This window comes from Stereum hirsutum, assembly GCF_000264905.1.
Source record: "Stereum hirsutum FP-91666 SS1 unplaced genomic scaffold STEHIscaffold_5, whole genome shotgun sequence".
In the NCBI taxonomy this organism is placed as follows: domain Eukaryota; kingdom Fungi; phylum Basidiomycota; class Agaricomycetes; order Russulales; family Stereaceae; genus Stereum; species Stereum hirsutum.
The window spans coordinates 1404295-1426051 of NW_006763135.1; the positions used below are offsets into that span (position 1 = coordinate 1404295).

At 51.6% G+C, this 21757-nt stretch overlaps 8 protein-coding genes across 8 annotated transcripts; 6 read left to right on the forward strand and 2 right to left on the reverse strand.

Moving 5' to 3' along the window:
- Positions 1-13: 13 nt before the first annotated feature.
- Positions 14-1784, forward strand: STEHIDRAFT_95156 (uncharacterized protein; the record flags this gene model as incomplete). Its single annotated transcript, XM_007302774.1, has 6 exons — positions 14-322; positions 693-868; positions 967-1044; positions 1114-1291; positions 1365-1415; positions 1697-1784. The coding sequence occupies 6 exons, from the start codon at positions 14-16 to the stop codon at positions 1766-1768; spliced, it is 864 nt and encodes a 287-aa protein (XP_007302836.1). The 3' UTR covers positions 1769-1784.
- A 2124-nt stretch (positions 1785-3908) lies between these two features.
- Positions 3909-4788, forward strand: STEHIDRAFT_109973 (uncharacterized protein; the record flags this gene model as incomplete). The annotated part of the gene is made up of 5 exons (XM_007302775.1): positions 3909-4011; positions 4206-4271; positions 4327-4423; positions 4562-4613; positions 4705-4788. 5 exons carry the CDS (start codon positions 3909-3911, stop codon positions 4786-4788), a joined length of 402 nt encoding a protein of 133 aa, XP_007302837.1.
- A 1249-nt stretch (positions 4789-6037) lies between these two features.
- Positions 6038-6990, reverse strand: STEHIDRAFT_120389 (bola-like protein). The gene is made up of 3 exons (XM_007302776.1): positions 6783-6990; positions 6586-6713; positions 6038-6527 (listed from the first exon to the last, which is right to left on the reverse strand). The coding sequence occupies exons 1-3, from the start codon at positions 6976-6978 to the stop codon at positions 6507-6509; spliced, it is 345 nt and encodes a 114-aa protein (XP_007302838.1). The 5' UTR covers positions 6979-6990; the 3' UTR covers positions 6038-6506.
- Positions 6991-7183: 193 nt separating this feature from the next.
- On the forward strand, positions 7184-9006 carry STEHIDRAFT_120390 (short-chain dehydrogenase). Its single transcript, XM_007302777.1, has 11 exons — positions 7184-7446; positions 7503-7528; positions 7588-7807; positions 7884-7896; positions 7970-8194; positions 8256-8269; positions 8327-8403; positions 8469-8485; positions 8542-8652; positions 8714-8742; positions 8806-9006. Exons 1-11 carry the CDS (start codon positions 7423-7425, stop codon positions 8896-8898), a joined length of 849 nt encoding a protein of 282 aa, XP_007302839.1. The 5' UTR covers positions 7184-7422; the 3' UTR covers positions 8899-9006.
- Positions 9007-9030: 24 nt separating this feature from the next.
- STEHIDRAFT_167512 (DUF962-domain-containing protein) lies at positions 9031-10095 on the reverse strand. Its single transcript, XM_007302778.1, has 5 exons — positions 10036-10095; positions 9901-9977; positions 9693-9849; positions 9458-9632; positions 9031-9395 (listed from the first exon to the last, which is right to left on the reverse strand). Exons 1-5 carry the CDS (start codon positions 10069-10071, stop codon positions 9232-9234), a joined length of 609 nt encoding a protein of 202 aa, XP_007302840.1. The 5' UTR covers positions 10072-10095; the 3' UTR covers positions 9031-9231.
- Positions 10096-10300: 205 nt separating this feature from the next.
- On the forward strand, positions 10301-11628 carry STEHIDRAFT_95168 (protein transport protein Sec22; the record flags this gene model as incomplete). Its single annotated transcript, XM_007302779.1, has 5 exons — positions 10301-10372; positions 10436-10545; positions 10622-10782; positions 10844-11002; positions 11085-11628. The coding sequence occupies 5 exons, from the start codon at positions 10301-10303 to the stop codon at positions 11237-11239; spliced, it is 657 nt and encodes a 218-aa protein (XP_007302841.1). The 3' UTR covers positions 11240-11628.
- Positions 11629-11693: 65 nt separating this feature from the next.
- STEHIDRAFT_130133 (uncharacterized protein) lies at positions 11694-14003 on the forward strand (the record flags this gene model as incomplete). Its single annotated transcript, XM_007302780.1, has 7 exons — positions 11694-11741; positions 11772-11881; positions 12028-12087; positions 12147-12180; positions 12233-12297; positions 12356-13433; positions 13500-14003. 7 exons carry the CDS (start codon positions 11694-11696, stop codon positions 14001-14003), a joined length of 1899 nt encoding a protein of 632 aa, XP_007302842.1.
- A 5067-nt stretch (positions 14004-19070) lies between these two features.
- STEHIDRAFT_109980 (IF-2B-domain-containing protein) lies at positions 19071-20788 on the forward strand (the record flags this gene model as incomplete). The annotated part of the gene is made up of 6 exons (XM_007302781.1): positions 19071-19598; positions 19671-19850; positions 19915-20042; positions 20100-20191; positions 20244-20510; positions 20580-20788. The coding sequence occupies 6 exons, from the start codon at positions 19071-19073 to the stop codon at positions 20786-20788; spliced, it is 1404 nt and encodes a 467-aa protein (XP_007302843.1).
- Positions 20789-21757: the final 969 nt, after the last annotated feature.

Below are 21757 nucleotides of genomic sequence, written 5' to 3' on the forward strand. Positions count from 1 at the left end.
CGTTTTTATCAGCATGGCCATCGCACCCTCTTCAAGGGCTCCAAGCCCCACCTTGTCTGAGGAGGAAGCCCTTGATCTCGCCGATCCTCTCAGACATCTTCGTGGCTCTGATCATCCCCACTCGCAGTCCAAAAGCTCTTCCGATGATGCTACCTTTCTGCCAGAACAGCCACACTCGATACAGAACGAAACAATATCTTTGTCTTTCCCGGCTGGCTCAGGCAAAACTATATCTAATGGCGAGCCATCACGGCCCATTTCCATCAAACTTGCTGTGGATGCGAGTCCCGGGTGTGGCGGCATCGCCTGGCCTGCTGGGGAGGTTAGTCCACTTCGACCCATCAGCTCTGCCGCACGCATTCTTTCTCTATTGCCATTTGCGACCACAAAGTGCACCATGCGATGCTCTGCACGCTTAATGTTACTTGCCCCTATTTGAGCTTTGCCACATCATCAGTTCATTCGATCAGAGCGCGATTGACCCTGCATGATAATATCCTCTCGCTTTTCTCATCAAGCTGAGACTGCTCTCACCCCTTCTCCAACCCTCCGCTTTGACTCGCTTGCTAGAGCACCTAGGGCCACTTTGAAGTGCTCGCCGCAGCCTATGATTGGGGCAAGGGTGTCGTGATGAGTGTTCATGGAGCGTACACTAACACCACTGTTCATCAATCCATTGACAAAATACACAGGTTCTCGCACGTCATATAGCTCGACGAGCTGATCCCAGCAGCGATGGGGCCTCGTTCGGCTCGACGAAATCCCCGCTCGCGAATATAAACGTGCTGGAATTGGGAAGCGGGACAGGTCTGGTGGGACTCGTCGCTGCGTTGCTGGGAGCGAAACACGTATGGATTACGGATCAAACGTGCGCTGACATCCTCCCTCCCGCCTTGGATACGATGCGATTTGGTTGATTTTTGACGCATCTTCTGATTCGGTTCTGACTGGTCGACGATCGTCCAGGCCATTACTCCCAATCATGCAGCGAAATATCGAATTGAATGGCCTCCAGGATCGTGTAACCGCATCAGAGCTAAACTGGTATGGTCCCCTGTTTTCCAGGTCGACAACCTATCGAATAACTACTAATTTCATGCTGGTGTGTCATAGGGGCGAACCACTTCCTCCTAGCATTCCCCATCCACAGCTAATCCTGGCCGCAGATTGTGTATATTTCGAACCAGCATTCCCTCTGCTCGTCCAAACACTAGCATATCTTATTCCCGCGACAAAGCTCGAGCAAGGAGAGGATCCAGAAGTGCTCTTCTGCTACAAGAAACGACGAAAGGTGAAATATTGACCTTCGTTAAACGATCTTCAACTCTATACATCCCGTTCATATTTATTTCCGCTGCTGCTAGGCTGACAAGCGGTTTTTTGCCCTTCTCAAAAAACACTTCACCTGGAGCGACGTGCGTACTTTCTTTCACGAGTTCGTTATCTCCCTACATACCATCGTGTTCTTTCTTTCTTTCATTCCGCCTGCCGTTCCATTCATTCCTCCCACGAATTCCGAATTACATAAAATAAATCCCGCCCTCCACACATTCCCGTTCCGCATCGGTCTATCCCAACACTCCCACCACCACCACCACCACCCCCACACTGCTGCCCTCTTCCATCCATCCCGGCCGTACTCCGTATTCGTTCCTGACTCATCTCAGAAACGCAAACCATTGCACATTCCAAACAGGTCGAAGACCCCGAGCACGCCAACTACACCCGCGACTCCATCTCCCTCCTCCGTTTACACCGAAAACGGTAATACCGATCCCATTATTCCCTCCGACCTCGCCCACCGCTTCCGCTTCCGCTCCCGACCTGGAGCACCCTGTTCGATAAATTGCAGAATCATAACTCACACACACACACACACACACACACACACTCGGCGTATGGCGCCCAAAGCCAGCAAGCGAGGAATGCCGGACTCGGAAAATCGGGAGCGAAGATAACTGGGGACAGCTTCCGGAGGAAGCTCCGAGCTTGGCTTTGAAGCTTGAAGCCGCTTCGAGAGTTCCTTGCTTGGAACCTTGGCCGCGCATCGTGTTTTTCCTTCCTTCCTCTCCAGTTAGGCGCCCGCTCACCCGTTCGAGTTTGTCTGGTTCAAACGCCCGGTATTCTTATATTGAATCCGACAACACTTTCGTGAGCTGTTATGTAGACTCTAGAGTCGCGAGCTGAGTTGGATTGTGTCGTGAGTTTTGTGCGTCTGTGCCAGTCCAGGTTCCAGTGTGCCTCTCTTGTTCGTCTCGGTCGATGGTTCGTTGGGCGTCAAGCAGGTCTTGGCTTGGACTTGGTTGGCGTAGTCGGATGCGTTCGACGTGCGGGCTCGAGAGGGGCTTCTAGCCACCAGACGAGCCTCGAGGGCGTTTTAAGCAACCTTTTGTCCGATTGAAGGAGTATGGAAGCTGGGCTAGAGCAATTGCGTCTAAGGGTAAGTTACTCATGGCACCGTATGTACGGGCAGAGACGGTGGCAGTCACCAACTGTAGCGTTACGATAAGCAGGACATTTGGTGCGTATGTACATACTGCTTCCGCATTCAGGTCATAATGCATAATGGCCAGATGAACACACACACACACACACACAAACTCGAAGGATTCAGACGGCCGCCGTTTCGCCCATAGCGAGCCTGTTCGGAGGCCGTCCTTCCCACTGGGTATAATAAGCTCATATGCTTCCACGTCCGTCACCCTTAGACTTCCCTCGTCTCACAGCTGTTCTACTCGGTGTCGTCACCTAATATGTAAGTGTCACATACACACAGCAGTCAGTCCAAAGAAGCGCAAAAGATCCGCAAGCGCCCATAGCGACAGCAGTAGCATGCCACTGACGTTTGCTTCGAATTCTGAAGCCTGAAGCTTTGAACGGGCTGCGAAACGGCGCCGTCGTTTACCATATGTGTGCGTGTGCCCAAGAACCGTTTAGATTCAGAAGCTCCGAGAGGCGGCCTTGGGCGGGGCGCTATCTTTCCATAGACGGCTTCATGTCCATTGCCCACGCCCATTGCCCATTCCAAAACCCGTGTATGTTTCATGCTATGGCATTTGGAGCAGGGCATAATTGCCTTGGGACGGTACATGCGAAGAGAATTGGAGTAGTTTAGGTTAGGTTAGCATGTATGTATGTACTGCGCCACAGGAGGATGTGATTGGCCCGTGACCACAGTACATACATACCAGTTCAAGTGTTGTCTGTCTCTCTTTTTGATTCCGAGCACTGTGCAAAATGAAAATGCTGCTCCACCATCTGAGTCTGAGTCTCGTCGGGTGCGATGGAAGATGAAGACTTCCTTGAACGGCGAGCGCTCGAGCCCGGTCAGCGACGTCGATGCCGATCCTTCTCTCGCATCCACAGCCCAATGACTACAACAGTACAGTAGTCCTGCACGGCGACCCAGAAGAACCTCAGACAGGCTCGCAAGACAAGGCCTAGCATAGACCAGAAGACACCAAAAACAACACACACAGCTGAGCGCCAGACGGGCGTAGTATATAGAGCAAGAGAGTCACAGGCCGTACAGCCTGCTCACCTCGAGCCTTTGGGCGCCTGCTCGTCCGGTCTTCTAGATGGATGCCGGTGTACTCGCAGAGCGACTGGTGCCACCAAGTGCCTTGGGGTCCTGATCCCGGTGCGCTCCTCGGCTGATCAGTAGGTATGGCCGTGAGGATACGTCCCTCTGTGATGAGAGTGACGACGACTGTAGGAGAGAGTCAGAAGGGGTCTGACAGAAGATATTGTTGGTATTGTTGGTTGCTTGAGGATCAGACCGGTATTAGCGGTGTGGAGTATTGGCCGTGACGGCGAGGTGCAGTGGACCCCACGAATGAGAGACGAGGAGCCACTCGAGAGAAATTGTTGTCGGATTTAGTTCGCGATATGTTTAGTTGAGCTCCAGGATGAGATGGATAGACAACCGAGAACACCGCGGTGGAATGAAGACATATATTGGGTGTGTTGTCGCGCGGACCGTCCGTTCTGCGGCGAGAGATGTATGGCGTGGTACGCCCGTCACAATCGAGAGTGGCGTCGAGACTTGACAGCGGAGGTCGAAGGACGAAGGCCTCCGACATTTTGACGGATACTCGTGCATGTGCCACAAGAGCCACAATCGAGCGCCACCATCCGAAAAGACCGCAGCGCAGCGGCCTGCCGCTATTTTGCTGGCGAGCGTCTACAGCCAGAATAAAACACAGGTAAAACTGAAAAAGCGTTCAGCGTCAAAAAGTTTCTGGGGGCGAGCTCAGGCGAGTTCTCGAGACGTACGTCGTGTAGTCACCATCTCACCATCTGTTAATTAAAGGAACTTCTCGACAGCGCTCGACCAGCGCCACAACGGTAGATCCTCCTTAAGCGCCGATTATGACAAGGGGCAGCGCGCCGTTGACGCAAGTGCGGCATGCACATGCTCGCGGTGCGTAGACGGTTCCATGTGGAGGTCAAGTGGAGGTGCGAGGGCGTCGCAAAGTGAGCAATTGGCAGGCGCTGGCCTGAAGCGCTACCAGCGTCGGTTTGGAATACATGCTCTCCTGAAGTTGAGCATAATACGTAGGTCCTCGAGATGGACCAAGCAGGATCAGAAGATTTTCATCATTAACGGGCAGGTCATGAAAGACCGTCGAGGGAGTACGAGATGAGAGCTAGAAAAGTGAATGACATAGTGCATTGATGCTGGAACAATCATATCTGTCACAGGGCTTCACGATTACGGACACCAGCATGTCTATAACCAAAGGGAACAAGGGCGTCGGCTCGGTCCAAGATGACAGGAACCTATGAGTACGGAAAAGACATCACACTCACCGAATAGAGCACCCTGAGCGCATCCGATACCGATAGCACCGTGTTCGGGACTTGAGGCCTGAGGGTTGTGGCTATATAGCATAAGATCTGTCCGCCATAGGCGTCCAATCAACAATGCACAATGAACCGGTGATGTATGATGGGACATACAGGACATACGGCCGCCGACAGAGAGTTATAAGGGGTTTCGCTCCTATTGCAGGCTTGTCAGTCCTAAGGACCTCAGAGGTGAACGGAGGATGGCGAATCATGTCCGAACAAATCGTCGACGTTGACGATATCCTCGTAGCATCGTGTAGTCTGCACACCCCATGCGTCACTCTTCTAGGACTTTGCATTGTCCCAGCATTTCGCAGATGTGGGCAGAGAAATAGAACCAGAGGACTTAGAGGAAAAGATAATCAGAGCCTTCTCTTGATTCAGATCCACGTGTTCTTTTGCACTGGTACGTATTTCCCAAACAATAGAGTAGCCCAAAGTGGAACTCCTGGTTGACCAATGACCAACGACCATATCAGAACACGACGACAATGTGGAGCTCTCTTGAACTCTTCCGTAGGTGGTACCTTCGGTGCACGGACAGGCTCACACCGAGCGCTGTGCTGTGGATGTGCATCAAGCAGGGAAGCATGGCTACAATGAAATAGCGGTGTCTCAGACCCTCGTGAGCTCAGAAAATTGCACCGTGCACACCGGCTGTAAACAAGAACACCGATGTTGATGATCAATGGGAAGATCGGAGAGTATGGGAGCACACTGTGTCAAAGTGGTGAGTCGTTAATTGTGTCCTTCAGCATAGGAAACCGTGTCCTGGCGGAGGCGGAGTAGAACGACAAGGCAAGGATGAGTAGATGGCCAGCTAACATCGTAGAATATGGACGTACACGATATAAACAACGATATCGTGAGCCAGCGATGCTTATGGTAATCTGCAGGCAACGATACGGCCGTTGCCATCTTCGCGTTCTATTCTGTCCTACGAAGAGTTCAATCGCCGCCGGGCGCTGTTCATGAGAACAACATCCATCTTCATCGAGTGATGTGGAACTCGAAAGGCTACCGTGGAGGGTGCTTGGGGGCACCGAGAGCTAACGGACCGATGCCGATCCCGCATCACCCTAGAGTCCAATCCACCCGCATCGATGGCATCTATTTTTGAAGAGAGTTTGGCAGGAAGGATAACGCGTTGGAGTAGGAGCAAAGAAGACACCGGTGGGTTTATTTGTGTACTGTTGAATGTTACAAAGCAGAAGCAGACGGGAATGGCCGTCCAAAGATGGTGCACAACATCCAGTAGCTTCGTCAACATAGAAAAGTACGGCGTTGCGCCTATCGCAGACGACGTAGAGGTGAGCTAACATAGTCTGTCGGCATCAGGTATAGGGCATAAAGACCACCAGCTTTCCGGACGGAGTCTAGAGTACTAGCGCACCCATTTATAACACCACACATAGAGAAGGAGACTTTAACGGCACTCGAAAATTCCACAAAGGTCTTCTCTCAATGCTTGGCACAACGCTGTTGAAACGCTACGTAGTCGCTGTGTTCGCCGTAGCATTCCCAGGTGCGAGAAGCGGACGAGACTCTGAAACAAGAACAGAAACTCACAGTATCACGTAGTAGTTGAGAATCCATGGGGAACAAATCGTACAAATAGTGTAGGTCTAGCGGGTGTCTAATCGAAGGTCTGTCGGTCATTGGGGTATGGTTTTTAGCTGCAGTGCATGGTCAGCATCCTACGCCACCAATTGCAGAAGCTCATGAGACACGCACCTGCAGCCCATGTATCCCCTCAATCTCCTTCTTCAAAGTGTCGTTCACCATCCTATGTTGCTTTATCATAGGTATGCCTTTGAACGCTTCACTCTTTATTTGGATCGCGTAGAACGATCCGCAACCGCCTATCAACCAAGTTGAATGGCCATAAAGGGTTAACTTCGTCCTAAATTTAACCGACGATTGGGACGTACCAGAAACATCTTGCACGAGCAACTCAGAAGGATTGAACCGCTCTGTCAGCTTCTGGAATATTGCTTTTTCACCGTCATCCAGTCCTGTCGGTAGTGGTAAGGATGTTGCCGCGGCCGAGGAACGCCATGCACTGGAGTGTAACGGACGAGACCAAAGTACCGATGTCGAAGCTCTGCGAGAAAGTAGGGAGAACATAATATCTTTCGAAAAGTAACAGGGCGCGGAGGAGAAACGCGTCGCGACTTCGGAAGCGGGGGATTACTCATATCGGGCCCACGTGGATTTGTATTGGCCTGTGGCGTCATGGGGTTGTATGCCGATCATTGTGGCCCACACCCTAATTTAATGATTGCGAAGAGGACTCGGAGGACGTCCATGTGCAGTACGCCGAAGTCGAGATGTTTATATGCCCCAATAAATTTTACCATCGCCACGGACGGCCGTGCTCTGGAACGGAATGCCATGAAAAAGACGAAGGTCCCGTCGATATGCTATCAAGGTTGGACGCCGCGGCCGGAAAGTCGATGCAATCGCACCCCGCCGAAGTACATAACCTCTGAGCACCCTTCATCGTATCCCATCTTCGCCACTTGTATCTTTGCCCCATCACCTCCTCATCTCTACCTGCTTATCCACAAAATGCCCGGTCGTCTCCAATACAAGGTCAGACATACCTTGTTAACCATCTAAATCATACTCACACTAGCACTTCTTGACAGAGTGCTGTCATTACTGGTGCTGGATCGTAAGTCATCTTGAATGGCCTCCTGCATCATATGTCTTACATCTCCGCGGCCCCTCCAGTGGAATCGGTCTCGAAACCTCCATTCTCTTCGCTTCAGAAGGCGCCAATGTCATCCTCGCCGATATCAACTTTGAGGCCGCAGAGAAAGCAGCGGCGCTGATCTCGAAAAAGTCGCCAAACGTGAAGGCCATCGCTGTGAAGGCCGATGTCGGGAAGGAAGAGGATATCAAGGCCGCTGTGGATAAGGCCGTGCAGGAGTTTGGTCGTCTGGATGTCATAGTGCGTGCTACTATATTAATGTCCGAGTGGGACGGTAATTTGTGCTAATTTTATGCTCACGGTTCTACTTCTATAGTTCAACAACGCTGGTGAGCGACATGAACGGTGCTATTATTGGTGCTCGAACTGACTGGGTATATACTTGTTCTCGGTCTCGTGCAGGTATTATGCATCCAGCAGACGACAACGCCCTGAACACGGAAGAACGCATCTGGGACCTCACCATGCAAATCAACGTCAAGGGTGTCTGGTGGGGCTGCAAGTACGCCATCCTCGCCATGCGCCAGAACCCCACCGATGAGGCCAAGGGCCTGCATGTGGGAGGCAGCATCATCAACACCGCGAGTTTCGTTGGTTCAATGGGTGCCGCAACGCCACAACTCGCATGTATGTCGCTCTCTTGGCTGCTCACCTCTGTTCTCAAGCTAATTGTGGCGGGACCCTACAGATACATCGTCTAAGGTGAACTAGTTCGGCTGAATATTCAAATCAGGGGACGGCTTGTTGAATCTTATATAGGGTGCCGTCCTTGCGATGACCCGTGAATTGGCCATGATCCATGCTCGTGAAGGCATCCGCGTCAACTCCGTCAGCCCGTGCGTATTGTCACTCTTCTCCAGAGCTCCCTCACTAACTGTATGTATATCTGACATCTGTCTAGTGGTCCTCTGAAGACCCGTGAGTCTCTTCCATGGATGTTCTTGAACCGAGCGATTAACTGACTTCGCCTTCAGCCCTCCTGATGGACTTCCTTAACACACCCGAGAAGAAGGAGCGCCGCGTAGTCCATCTCCCCATGGGCAGATTTGGTGAGGCCGTCGAGATCGCCAAGGCTGCACTTTTCTGTACGTTCACCTTATTCCTTCTTCTTTCGCGCGGCGCTAAAGCCCTTTTGTCTACTCTCAGTGGGCACCGACGAGAGCAGCTACATGACGGTATGTTCCCACTTGTTGTTCGTGCGACTGCTTGCTCATTAACAATCATCTTTGCGCTCATAGGGTACCGACTTGAAGGTCGACGGTGGATTGACGTCAGCCTACGTTACCCCTCTGGGTGAACCCGTCCTGCCACCTCCTTCCAGCCTTGTTTAGAATTTGTTTGCTGGGATGAGTGGACGGAGAGAAGATAATGAGAACGACAGCCAAAATGTAGACGTGATCTTGTTCAATATATAGCTCGCCGGAGCACTTGTACGACTGTAATCCCAAGTCACCCAGTGTAGACGAAAGTGATTTCAGGGACCAGAACCGAGCAGTCTTCGACACGAAAGCTAGAGACTTGCTCGAAATCACAAACCGTACAAATAATCCTACAAATTACCAAGTCATAACGAGACCTCAAAAAAGCTCAATTACGAGGAGCCCTTTGGGAGCGACCGACTGGCGGAGATAGATATGTTCAACGGGGAGAAAGACAGCAACATCTTACAGCTCCTTCGCCTCCTGCGCTCGCCTCTTCTCGCCTTGCGCCTTCTTGAGAGCCGTAATCTCCTTTCCAATATCGTTCTTCAGGTCCCGATGTAGTTGAGGCTTGTATCCGACCTTGAAGAGCAACTCGAGATGAACGAAGAAGGGAGCAAGGACGAGGGCTATAACCGTGAAGGATACACCATCAGTCTCAGGGTATGAAATCTTGATTGATACTGCGTACCGCCAAGAAGATTGTCCAACAGGGCCGGTGCCCTCTTCTCCGCCACTCCGTGACCAATGAACTGCATAATCCACGAGAGAACGTTCAAGCCGGCTGCGATTTTGAAGTTGTCGGCATTTTTGGACGCTTGGACTGCCGTCAACACGAAGAGAACCATTTGTGGCGTGTAGATGAGCTGAACCACAACATCAGACTGTCAGCGCTCATCCTGAAGAAGAGGGAAATGATAGCTTACGGCGGCTAGTGGCTCAAGGGCGTAGTAGTACGCGAGATATAGTGCCATAGCGATAGTAGCCCAGTTGATTTCGAAGGACATGTAGTCGTTGAAAACATAGTGGAAGTCGGGGAAGAAGGAAGGGACCGGTAATAAGCTTCCAAGAACTTGGAAGGTCCTGTTATGATAGATCAGCGTGTGGAGAGGGTGCAACGAATAAGATATATACCAAAGTATGAGGGGTACGAAGCAGATATGGATAGCAATATTTGTCTTGTTCGAATGGTATGCACCATAGAACGTCAACTACATATTCCAAGCTTAGACCTGAGAGCGCAGAGATCGACAGCAGTATACGACGTACCTGATGCCTAATATTGAACAAATTAGAGGCTGACATGTGGATAGCGACGAGTATGGGTGTTGGGGTGTATTATTGGAGAGACAGCAAGCGAATGCACAGACTTTATGGCCCCTGTGGGGGGGCATGAAATTCGGGCCGGGTGAGTGGCCAGAAGTGACCGAGACCGTGGAATGGGACACGTGGGCCCGTATGCGGTCACTGCTTCGTTGTGTTCGCTGCACTCACCAAACCCCAACTCAGGTCCCTCTGGACACAGTGCACCATCATGGTTCGTTCAACCATCATAGTCCGAGCGTCAGATGCTCTTCCTCTCGCCGCCAGCGTCGACGACGAACAGGTGAGCCTCATGCTCAGCCGTAACACGGTCCCACGAAGGCTGAGCGAGACGGAGGATACGTAGACGGAGCATTCGCTTCAAGAGCACAAGCAGCAGGCGAAACTCATCTTTCGACGCATTACACCAAATTCTGAACCTCGCTTGTCAATAGAAAGCGCCGCGTATACCTTACAGTGCGTCACATTTGTTCGTCCTTATGCTTGCTGTCTGTGGAGCGCAATGTACTGACGGAATGTATACGTGGCTCAGCTACCTCATAGCGGATAATGTCGTATACCTCACCATAGCCGATAAATCCTATCCACGAAAGCTAGCTTTTTCATACCTCGATGAACTCTCCAAGGAGTTCGCCAACTCATACGGACCTAAGGTGGACGGAGTACGGAAACCATATGCGTTTGTCGGCTTCGGTGCGTCAAATGTCTTCTTTCCGTGCAGTCAGCCACTAATTCTGACACTCTCCATATAAAGATACTTTCATGTCAAAAACTGCGCGGTTATACAGTGATACGCGTACAGCAAACGCAGCCGGCAACGGTCTTGATAGGCTGAACGATGACTTGCAGGATGTGACGAGAATAATGACCAAGAACATGGAGGAACTGCTGTGGAGAGGCGATTCACTCGACAGTACGTCATGTTACCCACTTGACTACTCTATGGGATGCACTACGCAGATAGAGCACTGACGCCGCAAAACTTCTTCGTTCAGGAATGTCACATCTGTCAAGTTCGCTGCGTTCAGAGTCGGAAAAATACCGCAAGGCTGCAAGAAACATCAACTGGCAGGCTGCTCTGCGGCAATACGCACCAATTGGCGGTATCGTCCTCTTTCTCTTGATCTTCCTATGGTGGCGATTCTTCTAGAGTATTGTTTTTGCATACTATTCTGATCTCTCGGGCCGTGGACGTTACACTGTGCTTCTGTAAATATATATCTCGCACCTTGGACTCGTTGCAGACCGCTTCGCTTGCTTGAAAGTATTCACCGTGCCACCTTGTTCAATCATTCAATATTCAGGACCCGTTTCACCTCTCGCCCGCGCAATCTTGTGCATCTAATCTAATCTTAGTGCACGTCATGAGCATGATATATATTAGGAGATCGCTCGAAAGGAGCCGCACTTTGCTCCGAATGTATTGTGTGTGGTACTATCAGAAGCCATCTACACACGAGGCATCCGCTAGGCAGGGAGCCATCGCAGGCGTGCCCTCTTCTTTCATACCTCCACGACGAGTCTCTTGACTCCCTTCTCTTCATACCCACTCATTCCACAAACTCAAGAATCGTGATCCAGCCTTCGGAGGATTCAAAGCAATCATGGCGATGTATGGCGCTCCAAATGTCTACCCCAGCAGCCCCATCATGGCACCGTCGAGTCCTTTGATGATGTCGCAGCAGCAACCACAGCCTTTCTCACCTAACAATGGTCAGCCGATCCAGGCGGGGCAAATCACCTATACATCGACGACCACCCCTGAGGGCAGGATCATCTACCATCCTTTCAAGTCAGCACAATTCACTAGATTTTGTGCTTGTATTTGCCGTACTAACCGTCGTCGTACGATCGTTATCATATGTTCAGAGCTGTCCCAGCGAGGTATGGTGGGCCTGTGTTAGACGCCGTCGACGGAAGCTAATCTCGTCCGCGCAGCTATCAGACTCCGAATGGTGTCGTGACGGGCATCCAGTGGATCCCCGCGGAAGCAACTAGGTATGTTAGATTCTACGGCAAGCTTGCAGTGCTTTTGCTCACAACACCGTTCTTTGTAGTGTGGTCCCTCAAGGTGCTGTACCAGCGAACGCGGTAGCTATCACCCTCTTTCTTTGCGAATGGATTGAGCTGACGCACGTTTTAGGAATTCGAAGCCTCCTGGAGGGGTGGAAGTCATAGCAGACAAAGCGACAGGGCCCAGAGGGAATGGTTAGTACCCTCTGCCTTCGGGTAGGTGTATGTACTGACGTCATTACGTCACCACCAGGCAGAAGGACGAAGAGAGGCGCCGAAGGAAGGAGGAAAAAGAGGCAGCCAAACGAGTTGCTCAATGGGACAAGGAACGTCGAACCGACAGAGAAGACAGGGAATACCGCCGTGCTGGCCAGAGGCTCAGCGGGAATTATAGCGCCGTACCCGCGGTGGCTGGTTCCACTGGAAGTGGAGGCTACTCTAACCCCTACAGCACTGGTGAACTCGAATCGCGTCTCGACAATTTCGACGGTCTCGGACGCAGGGACTACCAACGTGAACGTAGGAACAGTGGCTATGGTCGCAACCGCCAGAGTGGTTCGTATGGCGTCGATGACCGCGGGGAGCCATACAGCGCCGTACCCTACAGCGCGAGTGCAGGTCCCTACACCTCTGCTGGCTACCCTGCTGGACAGCGCCCTGCCTCTCCTTACAGTATGCCGGGCAACTTTGGGCCTCCATCTCCTAGGGCGGCCTCTGCTCCCCTTGGATATCCCTCCTCGCCTTCGCGTGCGGCTACAGATATCTATCAGCGTTCTGCCTCGCCTTACCACGGACCCAGCACCATCCCCAGCGTCTATAACGATGGTGGTCAGCGCTCCAGAGCTCCGTCGCCCATGCCCATGCCAGGTGGTATAGGTGGTATAGGTGGTGGTATAGGTGGTGGCGGTTTCTCGCGTTCGCGTGCAGCCTCCCCCATCCCTGGTGCGGTCCCTTATGCTCGCTCCAGGGCTGCGTCACCCAACCCCGGCTATATTCCTCGCTCCAGAGCTGCCTCTCCCGTCCCAGGATACGGTGCTGGAGGATACGGCTCTGGGATGCCCCAGGCCACGATCCCCGGTCGTGGTCCCTCTCCTCGTCCCTCTCCTCGCATGGGCGGAAACGCCGCGTTGATGTCTTACCCGCAAGACACTCAACAACCACTTCGCCCTCCCGAGGGTTTCAACCGTCCACCTAACCTTGCCCAAGCCTATACCTGGTTCGACATCATGAAGATTCAAGACATGGACGACTTCTTCGATACTATGCCCAGGATGCCCCTCGTCTTGGTGCCACACGATGTGTACCACGAGGATTGGATCCGGTTCATGCAGGTTCGTCCTCGTTTCGTTCACCGCCAGAGCTAGAATATATGTATTGACAATGTGACATGTCGCTAGGATCTTGGTCTTGCCTGGGCTGGCAAGCTACCCACCGCCGATCCCGGCCGTGCGGGCCACAATCCCAGGCGCTCCAGGATGACCTCGGAGCTGATCGACCTGTGGAACACCTCGTTCTTCATCCAGCGTGGTGTCGAGGTCGTGCTCTTCAAAGGTCGCGAGCGTCGCTCCGGAACACACGCCGGCATCGTCGAGGCTCGTCTTCCTGGCTTCGACTCTGACGACGAAGATTCCTCCTCTGAGTCGTCCTCCGAGTCTGATTCTGATCTTTCAGACGATCGGTATGGTCGAGGCGTGGCGTCACCCTATGGCCCGTACGGCCGCCAACCGGACCCGTACTCTTCTGAGGTTCGGGATGCGAAGAGGAGGCGCCGCGAGAGGAAGCAGGAGAAGAAGCGTAGGCATAAGGAGAAGAAGGCGAAGAAGAAGGCCTTGGAGAGGGAAAAGAAGTATGCGTTGTACATCACCTGCGTTCCCCTCAGAGACGGCGGAGCAGTTTACTGAACGGTCCAGTGAGGAGCTTATGAAGTGATCCAGCACGATCTTGTACGTTTTCGTTCGTAACCTGCGTCGGCCAGCTATGATGTTGTTGTATATTATATGCCACTCGCTGCATGTCTTGCCCTACTGTTTGGTTTATCTATCCTCAGGACCTCTGTTGCTTCTCAATGTCTTGTATGCGCGGAATTGTACGGCTAGGATCGATGTACATATTAGAATTATGATTCATCTGGACAGTCATAGTGCAAGCAAACGGAAGCTTCCTCCATCAACAAAGTTGAGTCGTGCTATGAAGAGTCCACAAGGTAGTATACCACGAGGATGTGAATGACGATGGGGTCCGAGACATGATAAATACATCCTGAAGCCACGAAGATAGCATGAGGGCATAATTAGTAGTAACCGCCACGACCTCTGCCCCGTCCGGAGGAAGCACCATACGTGGACGATCCCCCACGGCCAGAGTAAGCTCCGTATCCAGATCCGTTGCTGCGATCGTTTGTGTAGCCACCGTAACCATCATGGTCGCTATATCCTCCTCCTCCTCCTCCGCTGTATCCCCCTCTCGGACCTCCTCGACCATACGAAGCACTTGACGAGCCACCATAAGCACCACCGTTGTACGAAGAGCCTCCCCTGCCTCCTCGAGCATTTTGATAGCCTCCATTGTAGGTCGACGCAGGTGGTCGAGAGTCGTAGTTTCCGTAACCGCCACGGTTTCCGTAGCTCTGAGGCAAAGGGTAGCCGCCGGAGGGTCGGGGAGTGTATGAAGGAGGACCTTGTTGGTACGTAGATGGCCCTCGAGAGTAGGAGCCGCCACCACCTCCGCCACGTGCTCCTTGTTGTCTAGCCGCACTGTACGAAGATGGCATAGAGCCGTAGTGCGCCTGGCTGGCAAATGTTGAAGCATGGCCACCAAAGTCGTTTCGGGGACCTCCCCGGCCACGGCCACGGCCGCCTCTTCTGGTGAGCTCAAGATCGTGAGACGTAAGAACTCGTGGAGGTCGTCGGGCACCAGAGAGCATAACAGAGCGATGTGGGGTTGCTTGCGAGGGGAAGATGTACAGGGCAGACAGAGTACGGTCATGAGGAATATCAGGCAGATTCTCGGAACTCAGCGGGCTGGTGTACGTCGACCCCGGGATACAGTCAGGATTTGGTAGGACGAAGCCGCTCATACCCTTGCTCGTGCTGGGATTCAAAGGGATTGGCTGAAAAAGAGAAGGGTGAGTTGTCAGCACTAAGCAATGGGCTTTCACTGACTCGAACTCACCTCCTGTGATTTCTTCTTCCCATACAAGGTCTCCAAGAATGGGTAGAGAGGATGCTCTTCCGACGTAAAGAGGACATCATGGCCCCACTGATTACGACGTACCTCGTCTTCACTGAGCTTGGGATAGTGCAACGCCATGGCGTCCAACAATCGAGCTTGGTCGATGAAAGGTAAGAGAGCAACACCTTGCCAGGCCATCCGCTTGCCGTTCATGTCAATGTCGAAGGTGAGAGGGTAGAAGTCGATGATGGGAGAGTCCTCTTCAGTCATTAATGGATGGAAGACCGAAGGAATGTGCTTCCGACTGTTACGTTGACAAGAATTAGTCTTTAAGCTATTTGTAGTACGATGAATCCGTACCTTGAGGTAGGGAACACTCCCATGAGTTGTTCGTATGGCTTGAACGGTTGACCTTTATCGAAGGTGATGGTCATGGATGCGACATCCTCGAAATCGGCCGCGAATGGCGCGAAGTGGAAAGGATAGTACCACTGCCACGAGGGCGTCTGACGATTTTATCTCAGTACCGATCATACCGGGGAGGGGGGTGTTGAGGAGCTCACCCCTTGGTAATAGTAACACAAAACCCATGCCAGTCCTTGGACGTAGCAATATGTCACCCTGGAAAACCGCGAAAGTCAGTCGTGATTTAGACAGGAAGATGTCGAGCTGGGACGCACTTTTTCCTAAACTCTAAGTCCGACCGGTCGACACCGAACTTTTGGAGATAATAACGCTCCTTATACCCGGGTTCCCAGAGCCTACAAGGCAATGTTCAGACGATGACGACAGTGGTAGATAGGCACAGCATGACTCACTTTACAGTGTCCTCCTGCTCGACCGTACCATCATTGTTCACTTTTAGGGCCAAAGCCTTCTTCGCCACCTCAGCGTCCTCTGGATTGTCCGGCTCATCGTCCGCATTCGCGATGTCCTCGTCGATGATATCGTCGGTAGCTTGTGTTTGATCCTGTTGTACCTCTTCGAAAGAGCGTTTCTTACCCACAACAGACAGATCGTCTTGATCCATAGGAGTATCCGTTCCAGTGTGCTCCGAACCAGCGTCATCGACGGACATAGGTTGCGCGCCTCCGAGACCAGACACGTCGCCCTGGACTGGCTCCAGTTTCACGAGAGGCAGTGAATCAGCGACAGGTTCAGATTTCGTGACAGGCGCGGGGAGAGAAGGGAGAGCAACCGCAGGCTTTGCCGGCAACGAAGGACGTTTTGCAGGCATCAAGTTGGCCATTTCGGCCTTCAATGTCTCAGCGGCGCTCATGTTAGCCAGCCGAATGGCTGCACGATTAGCAACGACATCGCTAGCCGAGCCAGCTAATGCCTGAGCTGCGCTTGATACATTGCGGGCCGCTTCCTCAGTCTTTGGGCCGCCAAGGCCAATGGAATCAGCCTTCGCAGCAAAATCTTCAGAAAGTACGACGGAGTTCGGGTTACTGGTCAGCTGTAGGTTGGGGGATGGTCCTTCGGTTCCAACATGTACGATCTTTGCCCGTTTCGTGGCTTGTTTCTGTCGTTCGCGCTCCTCATTGTTGGACTTCTGACGCTGCTCCGCTAACGTATCCAAGACGGACATTAGATCAGATGCCTGTAGGACAGTGAGTGATGTGCTTACCTTCACGGCGGCGGCGGAAAATTCCATCCTCTCGTCTTGCCAACGCTTCGAGTATGATCTCAGCGCGAGACAGAACGAGTTCTCCGTGATTGGTGACATATCCACCCATCCTGGGTAACTCATCCTTCCAAATCTCCAAAAGAGTGTCGATTGCCCCTTCACGAATTTCCAAAGAAGGCAGATGGGGCAGGAAGTCGTTTCCGACAAAGAAAATCAGAAGTACCCAATCATCGATCGCCATTTCCAAGTTGAATGGAAATGGCACCTGGGGGACGTTCAACTCTACTTCTAGGTATTCGCGCAAAATAGCGACGTCGAGGAAGATGAAAGGCTTCTTCTCCGGGGCCTTCTTTGCGACAGCGCCTGGCTTGGGTCCAGGACACTGAGCCGCATAATGACCGTCTTCGCCGCAGATGCGACACGCTTGACTGTTTGCTTGTGAGAATACGTCCTCGCGGAGGACTTTGAAATAAGGTTCGTGAGTAGCCAGGGCGAGCATAATCAAGTCCGCATCCTGAATAGAGGCTGCAGTTAGATTGTGTCGCTGTGTAGACGAGTGACAGCGTACCAGTCCATAGATGACGTGACGAGTGTTCGGATCGTGGCCCGCATGAGACCGTTGCCGCCTGATGTAGTCCATAATCTTGTGTTCACCTTCACCGGGAACACTAGCATCGGAGATGATGACTTCCAGCTAAACAACAGAAATCAGACTCATATCTAACGCGCCAAGTTTTCAGACTCGCCTGCTTCCACCCAGGATCATTATTCATCTTCTGAACGACCCAGTAACGCAAGGATGTCGCAAGGAAGTCCATGAACGGTGTACCGGGCGTGATGGCATTGGAATCCCAGGATTTCTTGTTCTTCTCTTCTTCGCTCAAAGTCTTGCCCATCGCTTCAAAGGTCAATAAATGCGTCAATATATGTCTAAAACAACTAGGGGCGCTTTTTTGTTGTTGCAAAAAATAGACGACTCACACTCCCATATAGCGATGGATTCCTTCCGAGCATCATCTTTGTCTTTAGCCTCCTGCGCAGAGCGGAATCGTCTCGACCTTTGCTGGTTCATCTTCGCACGAGGGGCGACACCATCTGATAGTACATTAACCGTTATGATGATAACAAGGATGCGGGGGAGAGCTTGAGACCGTACCAATTGCCATGAACAAGATTTTGCGTGGTCGGACCATGTTTACGACACGTTCTGTGTACTTGAACACCTCTACCATCATCTCGGCCTCAGTCTCCGGAGCAGGCTAGACGAAAGTAACATATATGTTGGCATGGACCGAGGAAGAACAGAGCTGCGCGCACAAACCTTGCCCTCCGGATGCGTGCATGGGTGAACCTGGGGACAAGCGCTGAAATGTCAGAACTAGCATCCGTGGAGACAAATAGCACGTACAATTCCGTTCATATCAAGGTATAGGTTGTCGTACTCCTCCTTGTTGGGATTCGGTTTCGTGATGTCGACAGGCACTGAGACCTCATTCCCGTCTTCGTCCATTATTTTCTCGTCGTCTTCCTCAGCTACCGGGAGAACTAGAGTACAAGTTTCATGAGTCCATATGAAAACTGTATTGAGGGCTTTAAACAGACCAATTTTGGGATATTTTTTGCTCAGCCATCTAAAGAGTGCGGGAACGCCCTGTAAAATGTAGGCTCAGCAACGAGACTCGAAAGCGCATCAATTGGAAACGCACCATGATGAATTACAGAGAGTTATGCAGATTAATACACAGCAGAAAGCAGCGCCAAATAAGTAGACTTTTAAAACGCTCGATTGTCAAAGAATGAAGAAAGAAGTTGAGAGACGATGGGTGTTCAAGCGCAAGGCTCGGACTGAGGCAAGCGGGAAATCTGACGTGATGCGTCCAGCCACGTGAGAGTTCCGTCCGAGTATGGTAACTGCTGTAAGTGACTCGAAAGCCGGAACAGAAAGTCAAGCATTTCTTGTCAACATCTCAGCTCTTCGAGGTACGCCGACTCAAAGTAAGTCGGTCAATGGCTTCTATGTCGCGATCTCTGTTTCTTATACCGATCTAGAATGTTGCTCGCACCCGTCTCGTCACCACTCCACACACCCCCTACCTCACATTCGCACACGAACGGTATGAATGGATCGAGCGGACTAAATGGCGCAGAAATTTCTGGCGAGCCCTCCATGTCTAAACCCATCTCTCAACATAATCTCTCCCATCCTCCACCCGCCAATAAATCGCAAAAGCAAATGACCAAAGCCGAACGAAGGGAAATGCAGGAAGCTCAGCGAGCAGCAAAAGCGGCGAAGACTGCTGCCGGCGGAGGAAGCCAGCAGGGAGGTGGAGGGAAGACTACAGGGGTAAAACAGGCACAACAACAACTATCAAATTCCAGTACAGCGCAGCAGAAGAAGGGTGGTAGGGGAGAGGGTGTAGGATCTACGAAGGGTGGCGTAGTTGTTACGGCCGCCACAACTGGTAAAATTGGGAAGGGAGAGTCTTCAAAGGCAGCGGCAGCTGGGTCGGAAATCGCTATAGGGCGCTCGCGCGGTCTACGGATCTTTTCACACTTTGCGCTTCAAAAGACTCAGTCGCATGTGCCAAAAGGCGATATACATCCTGCCATCGCGAGACTCGGCCTCAAGTTCGCGGAGTTTAAGATTTGTGGCGCAAATGCAAGGTGTATAGCGACGCTCTCTGCCTTCAAAGAGGTCAGCGTCTTTCGTCTTTTTTTTTTTCAGCTCACTTGGACGATCATAGCTGACCACTTCTTTCTGAATTAGGTCGTACAAGACTACGTTACGCCACAAAACAACACACTCTCGCGGCATCTCATGACGCATTTGTCTGCACAAATCAGTCATCTAGTTTCTGCTCGACCTATGTCGGTCACTATGGGCAATGCTATCCGACAACTGAAGTTAGAGATCAGCGGGTCGGACATAGACCTTCCAGAGCAAGATGTATGTACTCGTGATCGTAGATTATCATCCTCTATCATCGTTGACTGATGTCGCTCACGTACAGGCTAAAGACGAAATTTGCCTATGGATCGACAACTACATCAGGGATCGAATCATTATCGCAGATCAAGTAATCCAGGAAACTGCTGTGAAGAAAATCCACAACGGAGATGTTATATTAACTTACGCACGGTACGTCTTGCGAGCGCGCGCCTGTTCATACCACGCTAACGTATCGGTTTTGAACAGCTCATCAGTTGTTGAGAAAGTGCTCCTGGAAGCTTGGTCGGAGGGAACGCAGTTCTCTGTCGTCGTGGTCGATTCAAGACCTATGCTGGAAGGTATGCAACGTCGCTTCTCTCTCTATGGGATCCCACTCACGCAACACGTCAGGCAAACGTCTACTATCGGTACTCGCTTCTGCTGGCCTTCCTTGCTCTTATGTTCTCCTTCCCTCGCTGGGCTCCATCATCACGGAAGTTTCCACGGTATTCGTCGGTGCGCATTCAATAAATTCAAACGGAGCCGTGTACTCGCGAGCCGGGACCGCGCTGGTCGCTATGATGGCCAAACAACACTCCGTCCCGGTCGTTGTGTGCTGCGAGACGTACAAATTCAGTGAGGGTGTGCAATTGGACAGTTTCACGAAGAACGAGCTTGGTATGGTCGCTCCCGACTATCTCCGCGCAAACATATAATTAATCTCATACATTCATCCGTCCTCGATAGCTCCAGTTAGCGACATCTTTTCCTCTTTTCCCCTTAACAAATCGCCCGAGGCCCTCGTCCTTCACAACAGGCCGAACCTTGAAATTCTCAACCCACTATACGACCTCACCCCACCCTCAAGTATCACCGCTGTTGTTACCGAAGTCGGCGTCATTCCCCCGGATTCTATCAGCAGCATACCCCTCGCACTCGGCCGTCAGAGCATCTGATCCCGGCTCTGCTTGTATCTCGGCCTTTTTTATCTGCGCTATCTTCGTCATTCTTCCACAGAGTTCCTTTGCTTTCACGTTCTTCAATTACCAAAAGTTGTCCCCAATAGTAGTATAGTCAGAGCATCAAATTGTAGGAGTTGTATTCATCTTCAAGAGTTTGTTCGTGACATGTAACTTATCGCATTGTTGCAGTCGATAGTGTTGTTATAGCCGGTAGAAGTCTCTAAATGTATCTGATTGTAAACGACATCTGCCATCTGGCCTTCTATGGTAGTTTATAATGTAGCGCGCTAATCTCCCAGAATTCATCGTTTATATTAGCCTCGTTCAAAGTTGAGGTCGACGACATCAGCAAACGACTATTCGATAACTTTCGAAGAGCGTTTGATGGGAGCTCAAGAGCGCTTTTCGTGGAGATGCCGAAAAACAGCTCGATAACTCGCACGGCATCTCAAGCGCGGGCCTTGAGCCCACAACAAATGCTCTTAGACTCTTGTTCAGTAGTTATTCGACGGTCCACTTGAGCTTCAACTTTGAACGAGGCTTATTGCCAGCACTCAGCCTTGGTCCTTGCGCGCCACACTTCGGGATCTTCCGGAATCTTCAGTAGGTTCAACCTTACGCCACAGCGATCGCGAGCGCCACAGAACGCAAACAGAAAGGGTCAATATCGATATTGCACCTTGTCAAGGATGACCATACATTGATGAGATTCGACCACGTAAAAAGGTCCGTAAAACCCAGATAAGACATACACTAGACCCAAGCACGATACTTCACTAGAAACAAGTTCTCCCGCAAAGACTACATTGTAGTAAGGAAAGAAATTGAAGAATGACAGAAGATCAGGTCCTCTATGTCTCCTACTTGTAGACAGGCGTAGCTCAGGCGTTGAAGTGCCAGGTGATACCGTTGAGTACCCCAACGCTCTCGGGTTCAAATTCGGTAAAAACGGCCGGAGAAAGG

Bases quoted from the DNA above. Each gene is read 5' to 3' on its own strand.
- STEHIDRAFT_120389 (XM_007302776.1), bottom strand. From the start codon at position 6,978: ATGTTCTCCCTACTTTCTCGCAGAGCTTCGACATCGGTACTTTGGTCT. The intron at 6,714-6,782 runs GTACGTCCCAAT...CTTGGTTGATAG, and splicing joins GCTCGTGCAAGATGTTTCTG to GCGGTTGCGGATCGTTCTAC. The intron at 6,528-6,585 runs GTGCGTGTCTCA...CATGCACTGCAG, and splicing joins AGGGGATACATGGGCTGCAG to CTAAAAACCATACCCCAATG.
- STEHIDRAFT_120390 (XM_007302777.1), top strand. From the start codon at position 7,423: ATGCCCGGTCGTCTCCAATACAAG. The intron at 7,447-7,502 runs GTCAGACATACC...ACTTCTTGACAG, and splicing joins CCGGTCGTCTCCAATACAAG to AGTGCTGTCATTACTGGTGC. The intron at 7,529-7,587 runs GTAAGTCATCTT...CGGCCCCTCCAG, and splicing joins GTCATTACTGGTGCTGGATC to TGGAATCGGTCTCGAAACCT.
- STEHIDRAFT_167512 (XM_007302778.1), bottom strand. From the start codon at position 10,071: ATGTCAGCCTCTAATTTGTTCAATATTAGGCATCAG. The intron at 9,633-9,692 runs GTAAGCTATCAT...GTTGTGGTTCAG, and splicing joins CCCTTGAGCCACTAGCCGCC to CTCATCTACACGCCACAAAT. The intron at 9,396-9,457 runs GTACGCAGTATC...TCACGGTTATAG, and splicing joins GTTGGACAATCTTCTTGGCG to CCCTCGTCCTTGCTCCCTTC.